Source organism: Pseudorasbora parva, chromosome 1 (genome assembly GCF_024679245.1).
Source record: "Pseudorasbora parva isolate DD20220531a chromosome 1, ASM2467924v1, whole genome shotgun sequence".
NCBI lineage: Eukaryota > Metazoa > Chordata > Actinopteri > Cypriniformes > Gobionidae > Pseudorasbora > Pseudorasbora parva.
In genome coordinates, this window is record NC_090172.1 from 40,684,341 (window position 1) to 40,708,968 (window position 24,628).

Genomic DNA, 24,628 nt, shown 5'->3' on the forward strand with positions numbered 1-24,628 from the left:
GGGAGCTTTATTTGATTGATTGCTTTATAGAATTGAATCACTGTTAAATAACAGATTATTTTCATCCGAAGAGAAACAACTCAAGTTTACGTTTAGTCACTAGTTTGATTTACTGACACGCAGACAAAGAACATCTGACTGTACATGAATCATTACATTTCAGATTAGGCATTAGAATGAATAGTTACTTACATGTGCATTACTGTTGAGCCAAGGCACTGCACAATATTTTGTAATCCTCAACAGTATGTTTATTGCTTGGTAGCTGGACTAGGCCTATGTTACATGTGCGACTCGGTGGGCGGGGCTAAACAGGCAGTGATTAAGTAGACGTTGTTCTTTTTCTGCAGAGGCGGTGTTTCAAGTGTTAGCACATTCTGAGATGTCTCATTTCCTGGTGTCTCATTTCCTGGTGTCTTTTCTTTGACTGACAAGGAAGTTTTCAGCTCTGAAACGTACAGGATATTCTTATATTTCCATGACCTTTATGTATCAAAAGCTCAAGGGAAAATGTATTTCTCATCACCCCTTTAAAAAGAACAGCATTTAATTGATTTAAAAAATGTACCCCCCCCCCCCATACACACACACACACCACCCCACTTCTTTCACAAAATAATAAACAGATGACCTGAATTCAACTGCATAATGCTGAACCTGACATCCTCATTTTGAAAAAAAATGATGCTGTTTGAAGGCAATTTGGGCAGAGCTTGTTTACAGATACTGTTTAATTTAAATCAGTTAATCCACTAACACATTTTGCAAGAGGGTAAAGCTCAAAATAATTAAGATGGGAAATGATTCCTATCAGTTGCTCGTTGATGACTCTAACAACAGCGTCTTTGTCGCAGTGATTTGTTGGTGTTAATTACTTGTACCACAGGGAGCAAAATTAGAAAAGTCTGACTTGACTAATTATGTACAAATGAGTCTTCATATATAAAAGTTTGTTCAATGCTTGTTTTTGAAATCACTGGTATAACACTTTCAGCTGCCAGCTAATATAACACATAATCCACCATAATGCTCTGTCAGTGTTCTGACTGCGTACTGCTTATGCAGACAACATTGAGTGACTGAATGAGAGTATTTTCCGGGTGTCTGCAGTGTTGACAGGTTTCCTGTACTGTAACCTGCAGTCTATATTTCTAATGCCGTCATCATGTGCAATCTGAACCTGGCTCCTAGAGCCCATCAGATAGTGTTACCCAGGACACAGTTAGCCAACAGGACCATGTGACCTTGCTACTGGTTTTGGATGCTGTTGCTAGAGTATAAGGGGTTTTTATAGTGACTGAAGTCAGAGGAGTTGTTTTGTTAGAGGTAGCAAAAAGATGTAGAGAAAGTATTGGGCTTGAAAAAGTAGGGCATAGAGTGCAATATGGAGAGTAAGAAAGATTTTAGAAATGAGGGCACAGAGTGGTGGGATACAGACCACTGAGGCCAGTATCTTAGCAACACTCTCCTTTGCTTGACCTGTTTTTACTTCTTGGGTTCAAAATCAAAGATTCAAACTAGAGTCTCACACACCGGTGTCGTTCTTTGTTTTTATGTTCTTATTTTGAGAAGAAATCAGTTGCCTGGAATGTTTTTGTAAGTTTAAACTTATCCTCTGACCTTTTAAAGCTCAGTATATATAAAGTGTTGAATGGCCTGACAGTGTGTGTGACCAGTGTTTTGTTTTTCAGCACAATTGCCCAGTGGGAAATGTGGACCTGCAGGGAAGAACAGCCTTGCATGATGCTGGTAAGCAAAAACGTTTTGTACGTTTTGAGATTTTGTTGAAATTGAACTCAGCTGTCAACTCTATTCAACCTGACTTTGGCTTTCCCACTCCCTCCATTTCCTCTCCGTTTCCATTCCTCCTTTATACTGCCTCCTTCAATGAGTAGTGAAGCAGAGGATGGAGGCAAGGGGTAGTGGATGGACATTTGAAAGGAATTCTTTGAGGCGGCAGCAGTCGTAATCAATAAGATGTAGTTCATGGAATTATTTTCCTTCCCTCAGAAGGCTTTCATGTAAGATTTAGAGCTGTTGCTTAGTGCCCAGTGGAGAGTTTGGATTTATTTATTCATATTATTTTTATTTATTTTAGTGTGATGTCAGATGAGTCTACTGAATCTAATTGGGATGCTTCGGGGAAATGTTTAGGAATATTATTATTGTTTGTCTTTTCAGTCATGGCAGGCTGCGCTTCCAGCGTGAAGCTGCTCTGTGACAGCGGGGCATCAGTTAATGCCAATGACTTTGTGAGTTCATATGTGACTTGTTGAATATTTAATATCCTGATAACATTTTTTACATTTTTTAAATCTTTTTATCTGGCCAAATGTTCCATATTTTTTTTTCCCCCTCAGATATACTTTAACCTTAAATGTTCTCTCTGATTTAGATCTTGAAAATGTGTACTTTTATATATATATATATATATATATATATATATATATATATATATATATATATATATATATATATATATATATATATATATATATATATATATATATATATATAATATGTGTGTGTGTGTTTATAGGATGGTCGGACCCCATTAGTGCTTGCCACTCAAATGTGTCATCCGCACATCTGTCAGCTGCTTTTGGAACGAGGAAGTGACATCACAGTCAGAGACAAACAGAATAAGTATATATATCACATTCATATTTCTCTTTTCTTGTTTTTGCCAGGCATGCTTTATTCAGAAATTTAATACTCTGACTTCTCTTTAGCTTTATCTAACTTGTTTTTAATGCAGTTGTTGGCACAGACATTTTTTTAATTAAATGTTCAAGGCTTCTGGCGTCAGCCGCTACCAGTTATTTCAGCTGTACAAGAACAGTCTGTCATGCTGCTTTTTAATTTGATTTGTTATCGTAATCATAAACACATTGGGTTGTAGTGTAAGTAGATTACTGTATGTTATTCATTCAGTTATTAACCTGGCGGCTAATGAAACTGAAGTCTCATGCATTCACAGGAAACAGGTTGTTGTTCTTAAAGGGATACTTCACCGCTTTTTCATATTGAACTGTTATTCCCTTAACTAAAACAAGTTGATACATACCCCTCTCATCTGAGTGCGTGCACTTAATCGCTCTGTCGCGCGGTGACGATCTGATTCTGCATTTCTGCAATCTGCATTTAGCTTAGCCCACTAAGCCCAGTTCATTCACTATGGTACCAAACAGAGATCAAGTTAGAAGCGACCAAAGACCTCCACGTTTCCCCTATTTAAATACAGTTACACGAATAGTTGAACGATCAAGTATGATGACATAAAATAAAAAAAGTGGTGCTTTTCGAAGCGGATTAAAAAGGAGAACTATAATGTATGGTGGAAATAGCACTTCTGAGAGTACTTTGACTTTGCGCAGTAAAAAGTCCTGGCTGAAACATCCTGCCTCACATCTCCCCCTCCCCCCCTTTTGACAGAAATGAGAGAGGGAGAAAAGCACCAAGTTTTATTTTATGTCACCTTACCTGATCATTCAACTATTCGTGTAACTGTATGTCAATAGGGGTAGGATATGTATGTAAACGTGGAGGTGTTTGGTCACTTCTAACTTGATCTCTGTTTGGTACCATAGTGAATGAACTGGGCTTAGTGGGCTAAGCTAAATGCTATCAGATCGTCACCGCGCATCAGAGAGATTAAGTCCACGTACTGAGACGAGAGAGGTATGCAACAACTTGTTTTAGTTAAGGGAATAACAGTTTAATATGAAAAAGCGCTGAAGTATCCCTTTAATAGTTTAGAGAAATCTCAGAAGTACTTTTAAACGTCATTGTCCTCTGAATGATGTGTTTTTGTCTCTGTTCACTCAGAACAGCGTTGATTCTGGGCTGTGAATATGCGTGCAAGGATGCCGTGGACGTTTTGTTGAAACATGGCGCTGATGTCACTGCTGTGGATGGTTTTGGCCACGACAGTTATCACTATGCACGACTGAGCAAAAACCAGGAGCTTGTCTCTCTTGTCAAGAGTTATCTGGACAGTGCCACAAAAGGTTTGGTTATGCTTCCTGTTTTTATAATATATCTCTCCCATATGTCTACAATGTTAGAGCTGTAGAGCAGTGCTTAAAATTGAATTGAAAGCAATTAAAATGTACCTCAAAATCAAAATCAGTAAAATGACATGGTCTGAATTGTATAGTGACCGTGTCCAGAGATTGTAAAGTTTGATTGGATGCACAATTTTATGGTTAGATGCATTTAATGTGCATCAAGTATTATTATATTAGAACAGATCATAGTCTAAAACTGCAATCTAATATGCTGGACAGTCACGTAAATGAGAGGGAAGGCACAAAAGGTTATAATGTAGTCCTTCATTGCAGATTTATGGACCGAGAACCTTTTGGGTGATGTGTCCAGAATAAGCACTCTAAATAGTCATAAAGGCAATAAACGAACAGAGCGAAGAGAAGTGATATCTGATGATATTTGAACAGTAGACCAACATTATTATAGTAACATTGTCCCTATCTCACCTCATTACTTCCGTTGTTCCATTCCATTATCCTTTGCATTTAAGTGATGTTTTTTTTCCAGTATGTGGATGCTCTTTCATATATTTGAAACTTTTTACAGAGGCTGATGAAAATGTCTGCCATTTTTGGTGGAAATCAGTTTTAATGCAATTTTTGCAAGGTTTTTAACCCCCCTTCCCTGCAGTTCACATGACTTTGTTGCATCATTTTTGGTGTGAATAAGCCTTTATCAGATAGTAAGGCAATAGAGAGATCAAAGCCCCAAGAGCTTATGAAGCACGCTCCCTTAGAAGAGTGTAGAGCAGTGTCTTGTCAGCTTCATGCTTCAGAGTGAAAAGAATGAGCTACTCACTCACACATATCATAGGTCATGAGGGGGAAAAAACAACTCAATACTCCAAAATAATAAAAAAAAACCTCAAAAATAATTTTTTATATCGGTTGTTTCATGAATTGCTAATTAATGATTACTCATTTGTATTCACAGCAAAAGAAGCTGCCAAGATGGAACAGAGAACGAGACGGGTATATACAGCATTTTCACCTTTGTTTTATTATGACCATCTCCCTGTGGATGAGAGTTTAATAAAATACTGTACAGTTTGTACTCAAACACAAGGTTAAAACAGTTTCCCCTTGCTGATTAAATTTTGTTAGTATCTCAGTTTTATTACTGGACTGATACATTTTTCCCCACACATACTGCACAAAGAAAGGCTACCTTTTTCTCATTATAATTTCACTGAAGCCGTCTATAGCGGTGAAACTCCAATCATACAAATGGGGTTTATAATGCAGAGAGGTTCTTTGTTTCTCATTTTTATCTATAATAAATGGAAAGTAAATTATTTCAGGCTTATATAATTTCTTATCACAAGCTAAGTATCAATATCTTGATGATGCACTTATCTGACCCCACCTGCATTAACAACTGCAATTCTGTGGCCATTTTTACACACTACTGCCACCCAGTGTTCGATTAATGTAAGGCAAAATACATTTTTCATATAAAAATATAAACCATATCCAGTTATCCACTTTTTAATTATATGCACTTCAATTCTAGGGTTAAAGGATAAACAAATTATACAAGAGCTGTACGAGGCATCAATTTTTAAACAAGCTAAAAAAATTGTTGCTGATGACACATATTTTGCACATGTATTTTAATTTGTTACCATCAGGGAGACTATTTAGGGTTTTGAAGTATAAGTCAAAAATTATTTCGTGCCAACTGCGGTCAAAATCTTAAATAGAGAATCTTATGTCTGTTATATAATGCTGTATTTTTATATTAAAATTTAGGCTTTTATGTATGTATGTATGTATGAATGTATGTATGTATTGTCCTATTGTACACTGGCCGTGTCACGATGTCTAAGACATATTTCCCAGTAATGGGACAATAAATTCTATTCTATTCTATTCTATTCTATTCTATTCTATTCTATTCTATTCTATTCTATTCTATTCTATTCTATTCTATTCTATTATCCTGATATTTACTAATGTTCACTAATGTCATAATTTGTCAATTTAAAAAAATGTGACATGCTGTAATGATCAGAGACAGCTCGTTTCTTTCATTGGAATTTGTCAGTAGTGTATGAAGAGCAGCTGTTTCTGCCCCACAGCACACTTTTGCATCTGAATAATAGTGTTCTCTAGTAGTGTGTATGAATTAATTCCGCCCATCTGATAGGACTAAAATGATAACAATACAACATTTTATTGTTGAAATTAGTGTTTCTCAGACTTGTAACCACTCCACTGATTTACAAAGATTTCTTCTTCTTCTGTGCTCTTACCAAGGATTCTGAAACTATATTAGAAAATAATCCTGGCCATTTTGCGTTGGATTGATAATTTTATTTTCTGTCTGTGTCAGTTGCAGTCTGTGGAGATGGCGTCTGAAACCTCTAACCATGAGAAGATCATTCAGGTGAGGGCTTTTTAACTCCATGACAGTTGCTAGTAAATTGTTCATCTTTTTTGTTGTTGTTATTATACCAGGACTTACACATTATTTTACCTGCTTTTGTGTTGGTTATTATGGTTGTAAGAAATGTTTTGTATTGTGAACTGTACATTTAATACAACTGAGTGTGCATTCATTGACTGTGTCTGTAATTGTGTAAACGCTTTTGTGTTTTCTAGGACCTGGAGAAAAAGAATGAGAGTCAACAGGAGTCTCTAAAGAAGGTCCACCAGGAACAGAGGACGCTTCTAGATAAAGTTAACATGCTTCAGCAGCAACTCAGCCAGGTGTTTCTTCAGTCTTTTCATAATTGGCCAATTTATTTGCAAGCCTGTGCCTTACACAAGTGTTTTCAGCACTGCAATAAATTGAAGCCAAAATACTCATCTGTACTTATCTGAGCAGGTGGTTGTGTGTGCTCTGCAGACATCTTGTGTAATGCATTTTCTCTCTCTCTTTCTTTTTGTTTTCAGGAAAAATCTACAGTGGAGGACATTCACAAGGAGGTACTTTGTGTTGTCCTGGAAGATGCTTTCTTCTGTCCTAAAATCAAAATTGGGCTAATTTCCCATAGACTGGAGTGAGACCATAGTCTTGCCTCCGTGATCTTTTGTGGTGTGAAAGATTGCTGTACCACCTCTTTTCAAGTGAAGTGTAATTGAACCAATCATCTTTTCCGCTTAACATCAGAAAGTATGTTGAAAGATACAGTACAACTGACCGAAATCTGAATCAAAATGTCACATGTAATCAGGGCTTGGCATTAACTTTTTTGCTCACCAGCCACCGTGGCTAGTGGTTTTCCAAAGTTACTAGCCACTCAGCATTTTCACTGGCCACAATTTTCCTGTTTGGAAATTACATTGTATATGTTTAAAGTTGACTTTGGCATGCTTAAATTACTTGATTTTGAATCATTTTACTTGATTTAGAAGATTTAAAACCCTTTCAAACTTTCAAATGCAGAGTGACCATCCGAATCAAGACTACATTGTATATCAGCTGGGATGTGCAGGTGGGCAAGGGGTGGGCAATATAATAGATTATAATAGAATACGGTATAATAGGCTAATATGAGAAATGTAATATGATAGGCTATGAGTTATTTTAGTTAGGCTATATATAAGCAAATTATAAAAACAATAGGTAATAAAAATAAAATCAAAATTCAGACACTAATAGACCTACATATTTATTTAATATGTAGTCTTATACATTTATTTAACATCTGTAGTTGTTTGATTAACATTAATGACAGACGGGTATTTAATTGGGCTGCTGCATGCATGGATGTAATATTTGTGACACATATCCAGTTATTACCCACCTGTTTACCGTACACTTAAGCCATAACCGACAGTGTTCGTGCGATGGACATTTTGACATCAGTGTGCGCGTGTATTTGAGTTTTCAGGAGCAAGGAGAACTGATCGCGCGTGCGACAGAGAGCGCACGAGAGAGAGCGCTTTTGTTGTGTGTCATTCAGCGTGATTCCGCCTATCTTGCCTTCACTAAGTATAAAGAATTGTAGTTGAATGGTAGGCAATTTTGTGATACGACGGTCTTGGCATTTCATTTAGCTTTAAATTATATTCAACCCACCAAAGTGGCTAGTGGGAGTGGCTGCCGTACCCGCCACAGCTGAAATCTACCCGCATTTGGCGGGTTGGCGGGTGTTAATGTCAAGCCCTGCATGTAATCCCTATCAATCAGTGGTTTAACCTTGGAAAGGTGTTAAAAAAAGCTTGTAAACAATGTCATATAACGTTAAAGGTGCCCTAGAATGAGAAATTAAATTAACCTTGGTGTAGTGAAATAATAAGAGTTCAGCACATGGCCATCACATACCGTGAGTATCAAACACCATTGCCTCCTACTTCTTATGTAAATATCGTGCATGAAAAACACTACGGAAAAATAAGTGATTTTGCGGAGAAATGTTCGCAAATAAGAAAGTATTTTGAGCGAACGAAAATCTATTTTGCATTTAAAATAAGCTTATTTGGATGTGCGCCGACGTTATATTTCACATGTGCAACGTCTCGTTTGCTTGCGCTCCGATACACGCTCAGACTGCTCGACAGCTTGCTTGCTCAACACAACTCCACATTAAAATATCACATAATTCCAGCCAATCAGAGATGAGAGGCTAAATTCTGATAGGCTGGCTTAACAACAAGACTCCCTGCCATGTTTTGGCATGCTTGTATTTCAGAGTACATCATAGTCACATCGTAGCCTACCCTTGTGACTAACGTTATATAAACATGTAATATCGTTGACGAAAAAAGACAAGTCTAAAATCACTGGTTTTGGTTTTGTCTGATGGAATGAAGAGCATTCGTGCTTGTGGTTGCCAGATTTCAGTTATTTAAATTCCCCCAATCAGAGCTTTTCTGTGAAAAGAACACATATACTATCCGGTGTTTTACCTAAACATGTACAACCTGGCAACCATATGCATGCAAGCTCTCTCTCGCGCGCGCGGATGATCTGAAAACACCAATAAACAAGTAAGCTGCATTTCAGCAATCTCCATTTGAGATGTTCTGCTTAAAGTGTCATTGGTCTGTGTTCTGTCAGGACGGTCAGGACTCACCAGCTGCTTTACTGAACGGCTGTGAGCTGCTGAAATAAGCAATCAGAGCAGAGCTCAACATTAATATTCATGACTCTTCCAAATAAGGCAAAAACAGAGCATTACATCCTTGGGACAATTTCTAGGGTTGTAAATCCTAATGTGTAATTTGAACATAAGCAGCCTACAAAATCATATATTAAAATAGTCAAAATAATTATATTAATGATATCATGTATTAATGAAATATTAAACCAACTGATGTTCCCTGTATACTTTACAGAATTAGTTGAGAGATTTTTCTTTTCTTCCTTTTAGTTAATTATCCATGTACTGAATCCAATCTAATATTGATTCAAACTTAATCGAATTCCAAGCTTGTAAATTGAATTGAAACCAAATCCAATTCTGAAATTTGCCAACAGTTGCCAACCCTAGTGTCAATGAATGTTTTTTTTCTTCTTCTTTTTTTCTTCTTTTTTTAAAATTTCCTTTTTTATTTTTTTACTTGAAGCAAATGTTGTATTTTCCTGGGGGACGATACCCCCAGACCCCCCCAACAACATTAAATGTGTCACCTTTTTCATCTCTTCTGAGTTTGCAGGGCTGATCATCCTATCATGGTTTAGATGGACGTTAATTTGTATTTTTAAGGTTGGCCGTTGAATATGCATGTGTATCTGTTTTGTGCACCAGAGAGAACAGCTGAAGCTTTTACTTTCTGCCAAAGAGAAGGAAGAAGGAGCCAGGGCCATAGAGACTGTGAGAGTCCAGCAACGGAGCCATTTGGTTAGTGAACATCTTTGCAAGATGCTCATCAAGGACTGGTGCTTGTTAACTCTAGATCCAAAAATTTGTGATTAAAGTGATGAATAAATCTGCATGTTTTTATTTTACAGGGAGATTACCCCGGTCAGTCTGTGATCAAAGGTGATTTTGGCTTTTAAAATCTGGATCTTTAGACTGTGATTTAAGTACAGTACAAATTCATATTGATATACCTCAATATAAACTGTGCTGCTGTTGAAATAATGCAGGGATGTTTAAATTTGTCATATTTCTATAAACAGTCATGTGTGTGTTTTCATTCTGGGTTCTTTTTTTTTCTGCAGGAAAAGACAATGTACTAGTTCGACAGTCACACAGCTTGGACTCTGCTCAGGTGAATTTAAATTTCTTTAAAATCTTCTCAATCAACATAAATACCAAAGATTTCTACTGAAGACGAAAACAAATTGTATTTTAGATTTAATTTACTTGATGTGAACACTAAAATATGCGACATGGGAGAAACTTGAAATCGAGGGTCTTTAGGGGAACAGTTGTGGAGTGACCTTGAGGGATGTTACTTTTGAGGGAATTTACTGTTGTACTACATTTTGTACTACTGTTTTATCTGTACTTAAAAGGAAGTACAAGTTAAAGTTTATTGGTAAAGTATGGCATACTTTTATTAGGGAAGAAACTGAGGTAATTTAGAGTAATGCACTTGAAAGTCTGTACTGTGATTTAACAAATGACTTTAAAGATGTGTGTTCAAATGAAACTATTGTGATTTTATAATGGTTGACCTTGTTTCAACATTCCAACCTGCCAATCAGTAATAAAATGTCCAAAATGCCTAAATGTGTGTACATATTAAACATTTCCATAAGTATATATATTTTTCCATTAAGAAGGTAACACTTTTATGCATGTAATATGTATACCATGGGCACTGTGAATTAATTACTAATAATATAATTAATTGCTATAAAATAATCTGTAACATTCAGGTCTACAAAATTTTTAAATGCGTAAATGCAGTTACATATTTTACTCATGTGCTTGGGTAAATACCCAGGAACCAGTTTATGTCTGATTTCCCTCATGAAGTTCAACAACAGCATCAGACTTCAAATGTGAATGCTTAAATGTAAAATCAAGAAACTATTCTAAAGGTTTGCTGAACATGCACAAGGTTCCCAAGGTTTGAAATTTTATATGCTTATGTTCAGTAATGCAGTGAGCAGACTGTCTATGTCAGCTGTGTTAAGCTTAGGAGAGGCAGTGGCAGTCAGATAAGTTGCTCTCTCTCATTTCATTTCAGAACCTCCATAGCCTGCAGTGTCAGACGGTTTATGATTTATTAGTACAATTCTCTGGAGGGACATAACATACCTGGGTTCAGCTTTTGGGCAGATGTGGTGGATGCAATTTTGTTGTCACATTAGCACCAGAGAATACTTTACTCTCACGTATGTTAGAGGTCACTGCATGCTTTAAAAATATATAAAAAAATGCACCTGCTAAAGTAGGATCCGATGTCTGACTTGGGATGTGGCCTAGATAAAGTTTTCTTTAAAAGGTTTAATCCCTTGTTATGAACCCATGTGAGAAAAAGGATGGGAACCATTCCATCTTCCCTTCATCAAAAGATGGTTGGTCATGGATTTTTACAGTCTAGATTCTTGTCCCTAATTTCTTGTTCCAATAGTCGTGAGGAAAAGGAAAGCTGTGAAAATAACAATTGTAGGCCCTTTCCAATCTTTTCCACTTTAGCTTAATAACTATTCACTCATTATTATGACAGACTGTTTATGTGATTAATAATTAATGCCCATTTGTGTTTAAATTCAGATATTGCAGCCTATAGGACCATCTCGATCCGTGGCGCGACCCTTGGAGGTGTCTCGGTCGGTGGCTGGTGATTATGAGAAACTTTGTCAAGAGCTTGAATGTGTCCGTCGACAACAAGAGGCTGCACAAGAGGAGGTGGGCCGCCTCCAAAAGTCTCTAGCATGCAAGTCCCAAGAGTGTGACGAGCTGACCAGGAAGTGTGAGACCATCAAACGTGAGTCGGAACAGCAGGTACATGAGCTGGAGGAAGCCATGGGAGATGTGCAAAAGCGAATGATAGATTCTGAGACAAAGGTTAAACAACTCCAGGCTCATGTGGTGGCGGTAAAGGATCATCTCAATAACCAAGTTGTTGATGACCTCAAAGCACAGCTGAATGAGATGAAGGCAAAGTATGAGGGAGCTTCTGCTGAGGTTGGACGTGTAAGGAACCATTTGAAGCAGAGTGAGAAAGCATTGGAGGAGTATAAAAAAAGTGAAGGACTTCTGGCTGTGGAGGTTGAGAAGCTCACTGCAGAGCTGAGCGCAATGCAAGAGGACCATAAAGACATGGAGGAGACTCTTTTAAACATGGAGGGTCAAGTGAAGACTGCAGAGGTCAGGTTGACGTCAATGGTTCCAGGAGAGAAGTTTGACAACATGAAGAACCTCCTCACCAATGCTGTGGATGAGAAGGAGCTACAGTTGGCTGAGTTAAGGGAAGATTATGACCGTGTGCTGGAGGAAGTTGCAGAGCTCCATCGTGTGATGGACGATCGACAAACTGTCCCCCTGCAAGAGCATGAGCGAGTCCGGGCTGCTCTGGAGGAGCAAAACTTATCCCTGAAGAAGAAACTTGCTGATGTCACTACGAAGTGTCAGTCCTTAATATGTGAAGTGGAGGAGGGTGATGATGAGAGAGAACTGCTCAGAGAGGAGCTGCAGGAACTCAGCAACAATATGAAGACAAAGTTTGTGGCCTTAGAAAACCACGAGGAGGTGAAGAGGTCTATGGGCCTTGCTGTGGAGGAGTTGAGGGTTAGGTTAGCAGAGGAGACGGAGATGAGAAAACGTGCTGAGGAGCAGCTACAGAGGCTGCAGGAGGAGAAGACCTCTCTCTGTGAGAATATTACCAACCTGAAGAGCATATACATCCCCTGTGAACGTTATGAGAGCGAGATTGCTGCACTCACAGAACGCAACACAGAACTAAAAGGAGGTCTTAATAGCCTTCAAGATCAATACCAGGAGAGAGTCAATGAACTTGAGATTTTGGCAGCTGAAAAAGCAGCACTGAAGCAGAGCTTTGACACTGACTTTGTCACAAAGGAGGAGTATGAGAGAGTGCAGATGGTATTAGATAAGGCTTTGGAGAAAGCTAAGATTGAAATTGCAAAGTTAGAGGAAGAATGTAGAGCTCGGGACGAGGAGATACAGAAGGCGAAAGAAGGAAATGCTATGTTGAAAGAAGAGTTTGAGAATGTGCAGGCCAAGTTAGCAAATGACTATATCAGCCTTGTGGAACATGAGGGATTAAAAAGCACAATGAGCAAAGCGTTATCAGAAGCAGAGGGGCAAGCTAGAGATGCCAACTTAAAGTACCAGCGTGCTCAAGAGAGCGCATCACAACTACATAAGGAAATCGAAGCACAAAAGAAAGAGTTGGATACTATTCAAGAGGCATTGCAGTCAAAGTTTGTGCCATTGACTGCTATGGAGGAAAAAGAGATTTATTTCAACATCACTTTGAAGGACTTGGCAGATCAACTTGCTCAAAGGCAGGAGATGTACAATGATGAAAAGACAAAGGGGGAAAGCCAAAGAATAGAAAATGAAAAATTGAAAGAAGAGATGGCATCTGTGCAGCAGAAACTTCAGACAGGGCTTGTGTCCAGCGAGAAGTACAAAGAAATGGAGGACCGTTGCAAGGGCCAGGTGGAGGAGTTAAGTCTAAAGTTAGTGGAGCTGGAGCAGCAATATAAAGAGGTTACGATCCAGCGGGCTGAACTAGAGGAGCAAAATGCGTTGTGCGACTCTGAGATCCAGAGTCTCCAGAAGAAACTGGACCGTGAGTATATTCATCTAGATCAGTTTGAGGCTATGCAGAGCTCTCTCAGTGGGAGCCTGCAGGAGGCACAAAAGGAGGTCAAGTGCTTACATGAAGCTCATAAACTGGAAGTCCAGCGTGTTCATGAACTAGAGAAACAACTCCAGAGTCAGTGCTGTGATGAGACCCAGTATAGCCAGGTTAAAGAGGCTCTGGAGCATGAGGTTGACAAGCTTCGCTTGGCACTGCGGGAGGAGGAAGAAACCAGTGCGCAGAGGGCTGAGGATGTAGCAACCCTGCAGACTGAGCTCCTCAGAGCCACACACGCTCTTGATGACCTCCGTAGCTATGAAGAACAGGTGACCGAGCTCACAGCTGAAAAGCACAAGCTTGAGGAGAAGGTGTGTGAACTTGGCGATCGGCTGTCAGGACTGGATGAGCAATATGAGGATCTGTACAGGGAAACAACCCAGGCCAGGGAGGGTGAAAAAAGGGCAAGAGCGGAAACCGAGGCCCTGCAGATAAAGAGCACCTCCATCGAGAAGGAGATCAGGGATCTGAAAGAGAGATATGAGGAATCGCTCAGCACCATTGGAGAACTACAGAAGAGGATTCAAGCATCCTCAGAGCAGACTGAACTTAAAGACAAAAGGGTGAGAATGTTATACTCATTTGTTATGTTCAAGTGCTTTTTTGATAAGTGTCTGATATTTTGTCTCATTATAAGCAAGGTGTTCTCGGTTTCAGATCACAGAACTGTTGGCAGATGTTGAAAGGCTGAAACAGGCTTTGAATGGCTTATCCCAGCTGGCTTATGCTGGCAACACGCCCAACAAAAGACAGACTCAACACATTGACACACTCCAAGCCCAGGTCAAGAGCCTCCAGCAGCAGCTGGCTGTAAGTAGCTCTGTTCATATGCACATACTAGTGGATTTGGTTATAATTGCACAAAAATATTACATGGCATCACTTTGGACTGAAAAAATACAGCCACTTACTCAGACTTGCATTCACAATTGACTAAATAGCCTATGAAGGGAAATCTCTTTCTCCCTCAGGTTATTTCAGCAGTAATATAATTATATAATTAAGAAATCTTACAATATTTGTTGTTATTAAAATAAGTGGTCTAATATTACTTAAAGCTAGGGTGGGCAATGTTTTTCATAAACGCTTTTTGTTATACTGGTTAAAACTGTCTTCACATCCTGATAGCAATCAATAATAGAAGTGGTCTAATATAAAAATTAACATGCAGTATATCTTCTGTGGAAGTCTCAGGACCAAAAAAAAGTTGGACCAAATGCAATAATAGGATGTCCTACCTGCTTGTCAACATATGTATTTGGATAATTTCATGCACCCTGCTCATGCAGACATCACACTTCATCATCGTCACAGCATTATCATGCAGAGTTGTAGACGCAAACAAACAGCAGTCACCTTTTACATTTCCTCCTGAACCATAACAATGAGCTTATGCTGAGTTCACACCATGCCACGATTGAGATGACAACCCATGACGTTCTACCCAGAGCTGTTTGTGTCCTCGGACTCGGATATGTTTCAAAGCAACACTATTCATTCTGAAATGAATCTGCAGAAGTCATGTAGTACAAGTCAGTGTTCTTTAAGTTGTTTGCATCAGTCAAATCTTAATTAACCGACAGCAGCCTTTATACCCGAATGTAGAGCGACGCATTTGAGTCAAACACAGACCACACACTATGCAGCTCTGATGGAAGACAGGGACCTGACACATCTTCCTCTCTGAAAGTTACAGATGAAAGCACGCTCCACGAGAGACGTGCTTGTGTCCAGTGCAGAGTGGTTCTTTCACACTGCATGACATGACAGACTACTTGTCCAGTCCAGTTCACATAGCAAGAGTTTGCAGAGAATTGTCATGAAAATGTATGTGTGAGTTCAGAGATAGTGTAGTTAATTAAGGGAGTAACAACCGCATTCTGTGTGTGTATGCAACCATATTAAGCAGTCAAATACAGGACTGACATACATATTCTATTGCTGTGTAAACAGCCTTTGTAACCTCTGGTGCTCGGGTACAAGCAGCTTCTGTACAATGGCAAAAGTAGTGTTCATTGGAGCATAAAAAATACACACACACACTGAAGAGGTTTTATGCTGCTTAGGTGGAAACCTCATAGTGAAAGCCCTGCACAATTAATTTCATAATGAAACATGTTGCCTATTGTTTGTTGCTTACGTCTTGTCTTTTTCCATCTAAACAGGACGCTGAGAGGCAACATAGAGAAGTGGTTTCAATTTATCGAACTCATCTTCTCAGTGCAGCACAGGTAATTGTATATGAATGTATTAAGTGTGACAGTGTTTTCTTTTTTTGCAGTAGCATAACAAGGCCTATTCATGCCTGAGATCAACAATACTGTTATAGTAAGACATTATAATAGTGTACAGGTCATAGCGTGTAGTTGCATAGAAGTTTCTGGATGGAGTTCTAAAGATGGATTTATCCTGACTGAATACCGGTCACTTGTTTTCTTTCAGGGTCACATGGATGAAGATGTCCAAGCTGCCTTGCTGCAGATCATTCGAATGAGACAAGGTTTTGTGTGTTGAACTTAACACACTGAGACCACACTGACTCCAATTCATCATTCACCCAGTAACCTCGCATTCAGCTCAGTGCAGTTTGATACTGCTCTGGAGTACTTCACTTAGAAAGTCACGTTTTGTAATGTTTGAGATTAGGTTTGGTGTTGTATGTACTAACAGTATGAAATATAGTATCTGTAAAATAGATTTGCCTAGTGACAGTACTAAATATAGCACTAGGGCTATCTAAACTCAAAAAAAACAAAAAAACATAAACATGAGAGGCAATGGATAATGATTTAATCATAATCATACTTAAGTATATTGGCTTAACTATGTATGTTATTGCTACATGCTATAGAGTCAATGAGAAGTACAGGATGCTGTTAAGATTTAAACTGCACATTCGGTGATTGAGTCTCATGTACCTTCCTTATTTCATGTTGAAATAACCTAACTACAGTTCAAAGAAGAAAATTCCCTCCCTCCACTCTCATAGCCTCTATCTAAGCTACGTGTGTGGTGTATTAATGAGGGACGCATCCCTTTAGAGAGATTTTAACGTACTGTAACAATACAGACGCTGTGTCCACTGCAATGGTTAAACTAATGATCTGGTTAGAGGAAATGGATCTTTCAACACTAGGGAAATTGGCTTTAAGGCTTTATAGTTGAGTGGTGGGCACAGAGGCATTTCCTGGGTGGTATGTTTTTTTGAAATGCCAGTGGCATAGTGGTTACATATCCTATATTACATTTTCGTCATATGCAAGCTTGTGCACATGTATTATACAGTAAGAGCATAATTGCACAGCACTGATACCAGATTAAATATCATTGGTACACTTGTTTTGGAGGGTCCCAGCATTATTACAGTCCAAAGTCACTGCAGCTTCATATTACAAAAATATATTTTGGAGTTTTGCCCAGGCCCATGTCCGTACACTGGAACATTCGTTTCAAATGCCCATGATGTATTTGAGTCAGTGAGTGTCTATTGGGTTGGGTGATTATAGGATGGAGTACTTCTTTTTGTAAAGTGTTTATGTAAAAGCTCTTTGTTGCTGCAGTAACATCAGCATATCACATCTCATGAATGATTGTATGAGCAAAGCTGAGGACTTTCACACTCTATCCTTTATGTTTCTGTATCCTGGCTGATATCGCCATCTAGTGGTGTGACTTGGCTGGCCAAGTTTGATGTGTGCTTTTGTGTAGGAGAATGTGATGCATTTAGGAATTCTCCCATTTGATGCTTTCCACATCTGATATATCACATTTTACAAGGCTTTGTACTACTTTTGATTAATGAACACCATGTTTGTGGTAACTATTACAGAATTCAGCAGGACTGGAATGGAAAGGCACAATAATCTGTTCAGGTTTCAGAACATGACTGTAGACTGGCATTTATATTTTGTGGATGTTTTTTTTTTTTTTTTTTTTTTTTTAATCTGTCATTTTTAACCATCTAAATTAGCCTTTGAGTTTCAAATAAGATATTCTAAAATGAATTAGAGTTGCCAACTATGGCTTTCCACTTTTGATTTAATTTATTTAAAAAAACATCACTGTAGTGCCATTTGGTTTGATTGTAATTAACTGATTCTATCAGTTCTCTCTGTCGGGAATGACTAATTGTAATGGTTTCATTATTTATTAGTATAACATTCTAACTGTGCTCTTATGGTCATCAGTTAGTCTGTGTATTTTCTTCATGGACATTTTCTCTCCTTTTTCCCCTTTTTGTTTTGTTTTGAGTCTAACATCAATAAAAGTGCCTCTTTTAGACTAAACTGGCTCTGTGCAAATGAAAAAGATGAATCCCAGCAGTCTCTGAGTATCATGAGGTGAACCTTGCCTTTGGCAGGCCTTTCCAGCCCTCTCGCTCTCCTCGAAGTGAACACACATGTTGTTACTTTAAATCCAATCAGATCAAGATTGAGGGCTCTCTCTCTCTCTCTCTCTCTCTCTCTCTCTCTCTCTCTCTCTCTCTCTCTCTCTCTCTCTCTCTCTCTCGCTCTCTCGCTCTCTCGCTCTCTCTCTCTCTCTCTCTCGCTCTCTCTCTCTCTCTCTCTCTCTCTCTCTCTCTCTCTCTCTCTCTCTCCTCGCTCTCTCTCTCTCTCTCTCTCATGTGGTTTGCATTGATTTGTACCTTAAGTTTAACTTGCCTTTAAAACTAAATATTTACAAAGAAAAAAACATGACATTCTATCATTTCTTTGTATTTTTTCTTATTTTTATATTAAGGTCTGGGTAAAAACTGCAACACCCTAGCAGAATCAATGTTGTTTTCCCCTTTTAGTTTGTACAATGTGCTTTAGTAAGTCATTTTATGTAGTCTTAGTCACTTGTCCTATATTTCCAGTAAAGATGCTGAAGGTCATTTTCTAAAGCTCTAAACTCATCCTACACCTAATTAATTTCACGTTTTTGTATCTTGGATTGCTTAAATGACTCTTCCCCCTTCCTTAGCAGTGTCTTGTTTTTATGAGTCTGTTATTTGTGGCCTGCCCTGCATAAGCTGTTCTCAGCAATTATGGCAAATACAATTCAATCTGTTTGGAGCTTTCCCTTTAATCTCATTTCCAGGACCATAAGCAGAACCAGACATCCTCCCATCACTCCCCTCTCCTTCCCTTTTTCTCTCCCATTAATCATGTCCATAAGGATCACAGTGTAACCCTGTCGTTTAGCTGGCCCCCTGGTAGGTGGGCAGACTGGGAGCGGAACCCCTTTAGTGTTGCTTTAATGTGGTTAGTTGTTCACTCGGTAGTCTCTGTGTCGTGATTCAAGCTTGCTTTACTGCAGAGCCCTTTGAGTCATTTAATGATTTGTTTTTTTAAATCTTTCTTGCATGTCTTTTTTTTCTGTTTTCATATCTGGATCTGAAGTCTGTTTAACCTTCCCTTTTAATAGTTTTTTAACAAATACAGATGTGCATCCCGTTCTTGTCTCTTTCACCTTCTTATCGTTGGGTCTCCTATAGGTTGTGCTGGTTGTGCTTTCTGCATTAGTACCTTTTAAAGGAATGTCATGGAAAACCCCATCTTTTCTCATTAGCCACCCTGGATCAGTCACCTTCGCTCACCCCTTTAATGTTTTTGCAGAGGTCCCTGCACTTTGTTGCCTCAATAAAGTTCATTTATAGGATAACAGGGCTCAGGAGGACACATGGGGCTGATTTTGACTAGATGGATTCAGCATGTCTCCTGCCCAGCTCCTCTCTGATCCTTGCCATGTGATCCATGCCTCCCTGACCTCATCATCCATCATCTAACACCTGGGATGAGGGGAAAAAATGGTTGAAAAAATAAGAGACTCTTTTATTTTGTAGGATTTATTGGCTGGCCACAGGAGAGTCCCACTACCACCGCCAGGCTGCGGCTCTCTCCACCCATGGTTTAGTTTTTATGCACGATGGAAGACCATTGGGTTGTGTTCTGGCCATTTTGGCTTTTTTGAACTTGTTTTACCTCAATAAAATTGTTTGTGGGGGAGGTGGGTTTAATTAGATCACACAGGTACAAAAACTTGATATTGTTGAGCACATTTCAAACAGACTCTTAAACCACAGAGTAATTGTGCAGGGTTGTTATACTCCAAAGCTGAAATTTTAAACTGCATTTAAAATGGTTACATCTGAGCTCATTGTTGTTCTTTTTTCCCTCATTAGCTCTTGGTTAACCACTAATGCCTTGTGTATCAACTCATTTTTACTTTCTCCCCCTTTTTCCGGTCAGGGCTCAACAAGAAACATGTGGTCGTCCTTTCTTCCAAGCTCAACCTCTTAATAATCCCCAGGCCTCTATGGAAAATCGACTGCATTTCACATGTCTGCTAAGAGCTGACACATGGGGCTGTGTCCTTGGTTTAACAGAATAAGCATGCGGAATTGATGGTTGGCTGCTTGAAAATAGTGCTGCAACTAATGTACTTTCTTTTAAAAAAAGCATTTGGTCTTGTCTGCTTTTCTTGCTCTGCGGTGCAGGCCCGTGGTATTTTACAAGCTTGTTAAGAGGTAAATTGAGGGGAAAGGTGAGGAGACCGTTAAGTTCTCCCTTTTTGGCTGTCTTTGCTTTCATTTTGTTAAGGACCTCAACTGGACAGTCTGAAGGCACTGAAGAAAACACTGATACATGAAGACTTTTTGTTTTCAAAATGTATATAATGACTAATTTATAAGAGTCTTTATATTAGGAAAGCCTTAGATGGTAAATATGAAAACAGGATAATGAGCATGCACAATCAGTAGGCCTATGTAATATGGAAAATTTACTATTAACATTTATTATTATTATCAATGTTTAAACAGTTTTTGAAAAATGCTTTATTTTTTTGAAAACCATGATACTTTTTTTCCAGATTATTTTTTGAGAAAGTGCAATAGAATAGAATTCATGTGACATTCATAAATCTTTTGTTTTGTCAAAAACGTATGTCTCTTTACTAACACATTTGATTAATTTAAAGCTACACTGTGTAACTTTTTTAGTTTATTCTTAGCTAAAAACACTTAGTTCTTTCAAAAATATATGTGCCCATTAATGCATATTTACTTCTTTCAAGTAATACAGTATTCTCGTAAGTTTATAATATGCCATTGAAAATACATATGGGTGAAGGGGTTCGAATGCCGGTCGCCATGTTGCCCCTCCATCTTGAAAGTACATTAGACAAAGAGGGACATACAAATAAATTCAAGCTTCGCCTTTCGCGTTTTAACACTCAGTGGCACCGTTTTGAACGGGAAGAGGGGGATTGCCATGTTAATCTTGGACTAAATTGGCCACCGTAGGAGTTAAAACGAAATCGTAATTGAGAGGAACAGAAACTAATATTCGCTGGATGGTCATATACCTTTACACCGCTAGATGGGGGAAAATATCACACAGTGTAGCTTTAATGTGTTCTTACTGAATTAAAATATTAAAGAGATCGTTCATCCAAAAATGAAAATTACCGCATGATTTACTCACCCGAAAAGCTATCCTAGGTGTATATGATTTTCACCTTTCAGACTATTACAATCGGAGTTCTTCCGAGCATTATAATGGCAGCCTTCTGTGTACAATTTACAGGGAAAAGCGTAACTGGCGTGACAATGATGTCGGACGTAGCATAAGCGCTTTGAACTACGAGAGGTTTTAAACTTTGTGGATTAGCATGACATTTTTTAAGATTACTCCGATTGTCTGAAAGAATAATGTCATATACACCTAGGATGGCTTGAGGGTGAGTAGCCTAAACTATGGGATTATTTTCATTTTTGGGGTAAACTAACCCTTTAATAAAAAATAAAAAAAACGTGTGTTTATATAATATGTATAGGCCTATATGTATAATATATCATGTATATAGGCTACACTGACTATTGATAAATAAATAAATAAAAAATCCCTAATATAGTTTTATAACCAATATGCTTCTGATAGGCTATATTGTGGATTCCAGTGTATATGTATCCTACTGCTAAAATTGCTTGTGGTAACCTTACTTTTATTGCACAATCATGTCATTGAACTGATTTGCTCTCAGTGTTGACTTCCTTCATTTAATACCTCCGGCAGGGTGAAGGTGCGGCTCTGAAGGTGTTTGAAATGGTTAATGTTCCTGAAGAGTTTCCTGCTAGCAGAACATAAGGTATTCGTTTATTCATTACTCATTAGGCTCTCAGTCAAAGTGCTTTAGGCAAATTCAGGGTTGTGACTGTCGATCATTAGCGTTGAAAATGTGCATTTGTTAGACAAAGCCGCAGTCACACAATCCAATTAAGACATGAAAGCCCCCGTCTCCTAGGAAGGAATTCACAATACATAAACAGGCTGTAAAGTGGAAAATTACATCTGCATTTGTTTCTTTTCTTGAAATTCAGCCACATTTGGTAAACTTTAACAAACCCCTGTTGAACAATTTGGAAGAAAAAAAGGATAGCTAAATTAATACCATGTGTTTTGAAATCTACACAGGGGTTTATTGTAGTGTTGAGTTATAGGGACAATTTTGCCTAGAGTGAGAGTTTGGTAGATTTTAACAAGCAAGAACATTCTAATCACTTTGAATTATGTGATTTTTACCTAATTTACCCTGTAATGTCAGATTTAAAGAACTTTCCATAAACGCACCTTTACCTGTTTTTATAACAGACATTTGCTATACTTAAAATACCTTTAATCAAGGCCAGGCTCTTTTGATGTTGGCATGGGTGTGTAAGTGTTACATGCCTTCAGCTTGTTGTTCTGGATGTTAATTTAATTGCTTTTCACTCTTCTTATAAGGCAAGGTATTGGATTAATGGCTTTAATGCCCTTTAAATCTCTCTAATCTTCCCCCTTTCATCTGTAGCTTTTGCAGGTTTGTGTTGCTGTGATTTTGCTTGCGTCGTCTGCCTTTGATTGCACCGCAATGATTGCTGCTCGCTCTGGATCGTAATGCAAATCCCCAGAATAACTGTTTCCGGATGCTTGCAGGTGTTAGGTGGAATAGGATCCTGTTGGGAACAGTGGCTTTTGCGTCCAGCCTTTGATGCCTCTGACTTTCACAGAGCCAGCTTCTACCTTTCACACCTGCTTCATAAAACAGAAAGAAATATTTATGAGTCATCTACACAACAAACGGCTGAATCCTGAGTGTCAGTGCCCGCAGAGAGAGACGGAGTATGGCACGTTAAATGGGTATGCTGCACAGGAACGGTCCAGTCAGAGTACAGGGTACATTTGGGGTCACTATATTTGTACCTTGTCACTAGAGCAGTATCCTTAAAGCGACAACTTTGTAACTTAATCTACCCCCTAAAATGATAATATTAGTACCTTAGAGAAGTAATATGTACCATTAAGATATTACCAGGATCCTTTTATGGAAGCTACCATTTCTGCACATTTTTGTGTTCGGTATGACGATTTTAAGAATAGTTATTTATGTAAATACATTGCATATATAGTCTCTTACATGCAGTTTTTTTATTTAATTGGGGGAAAAACCTGTAGCCAATTCTTAGAATTAAGATATTTTGCCTAACAGACTCTATAATGTTAAGTGGTTATAACTGCACAGGCCCCATTGCACCGCTCCCCAATTCTGTCATTTGCTCTTAATTATCATGCCAGCAGAGTCCATTAAATATTCTCCTGCTAATGCCTCATTAGCTTCTGCAGGCTAAATGGTCAAGAGATGTGCTTTTTTTTTTATTGGTAGTAAGCGTTGTCCTCTCTGAATCACTGCCTGGGGTCATAACCATGAATCAGGGCTCAGAATGGTCCCCCAGTTTTTATATCTGAATTTTAAGACTCTCTTTGGAGTTACTGCCTTTGTAGTCAAGACAGGAGTGTAATGTAGTTCCACTCCCATCCTCCAGAGGGCAGACCTACATTAAGTTTTAAGACTTTGACTTGGATTCATGGTCGAGCAGGAATGATCACTGATGCTTTTAGAATCCAGGATTTAATTTTTAATTTTTTTTGTTGACATTGTTGTATTACATGACGAACTTCCCCCTTTTTTTCCAAAAGCTGTTTGTTTTTGAATCATCGTTGTAATGATTTTCTGAAAGGAATTTAGATAAAATAATAATAAAATAATTTTCTATCATTTGAAAAAAAAAAAAAGTCTGTCCGTGCACACACTTGCTAAGGTTCCTGATGCAGCTACTGAAATGTGAAACGAGCTCACCCATGGCCTTTAAATATAGGCCAACTAGTTTTGCAGAGTATCTTGGAAATACTTGGATATAAATCTCGGTCCTTGCAGATGTACAGGCTGAGCTCATGCTTCATCTGCAATGAATATGTTGGCCCTGTATCTCTGTTTACACAGGTGAGATGGTCTATCATCAAATATTTGTGCAATTTTTTTTTACTGCTTGATTTTTCAGTTGCTGAGGTATTGGCAGGTGATCTACTGAATTTGCTGGTGTGTCATGGCCACTCATTCTCATTCTAGATGGGCAGTAGCATGCCAGCTCACATCGTAATGCCTCTGTGAATATTTACGCAGGCTCACCTGCTGCCACATCTGCTAAAATGATTGTAAAGGGTCCGTAGAGATGTGAGGTGGGGATTGAGGCATCTGAGCATACACTGCTGCTGGTGTGTGTGTGTGTGTGTGTGTGTGTGTTTACCTGCCTGCCAGTGGATGCAAATGGTAGTTCTTATCATCATATGAAAACAACAATGCTTAAATGATTAGCATATGGCTGTTGACTGCCTTTAGACTTGAGTTCCAATACCAAACTATTCGCTTTGCCTGCAGAGATTCCCAATCAGCCAGATTGCAGTGAAACTAGAGATGCCACATGCAGGGAAGTGTGTTTGTGTACAAAAGAGTAATTTGAGCTGTTTCATAAGCAGTTA

The 24,628-nt window shown here is 38.5% G+C and overlaps 1 protein-coding gene across 2 annotated transcripts in view; it reads left to right on the forward strand.

The window, feature by feature from the left end:
* The window catches only part of uacab (uveal autoantigen with coiled-coil domains and ankyrin repeats b), a 65,140-nt gene extending 47,079 nt beyond the window's left edge, over positions 1 to 18,061 (forward strand). For both annotated transcript variants that reach the window (XM_067440513.1, XM_067440522.1), the window contains exons 5-19: positions 1,692 to 1,749; positions 2,182 to 2,252; positions 2,540 to 2,646; positions 3,829 to 4,010; positions 4,984 to 5,021; positions 6,385 to 6,438; positions 6,654 to 6,761; positions 6,948 to 6,980; positions 9,749 to 9,841; positions 9,952 to 9,982; positions 10,165 to 10,214; positions 11,672 to 14,350; positions 14,445 to 14,597; positions 15,953 to 16,018; positions 16,230 to 18,061. In XM_067440513.1, the coding sequence (XP_067296614.1) occupies positions 1,692 to 1,749; positions 2,182 to 2,252; positions 2,540 to 2,646; positions 3,829 to 4,010; positions 4,984 to 5,021; positions 6,385 to 6,438; positions 6,654 to 6,761; positions 6,948 to 6,980; positions 9,749 to 9,841; positions 9,952 to 9,982; positions 10,165 to 10,214; positions 11,672 to 14,350; positions 14,445 to 14,597; positions 15,953 to 16,018; positions 16,230 to 16,301 (3,795 nt within the window). In that variant the 3' untranslated portion in view covers positions 16,302 to 18,061. The remainder of the gene's footprint in view (positions 1 to 1,691; positions 1,750 to 2,181; positions 2,253 to 2,539; positions 2,647 to 3,828; positions 4,011 to 4,983; positions 5,022 to 6,384; positions 6,439 to 6,653; positions 6,762 to 6,947; positions 6,981 to 9,748; positions 9,842 to 9,951; positions 9,983 to 10,164; positions 10,215 to 11,671; positions 14,351 to 14,444; positions 14,598 to 15,952; positions 16,019 to 16,229) is intronic.
* Positions 18,062 to 24,628: the final 6,567 nt, after the last annotated feature.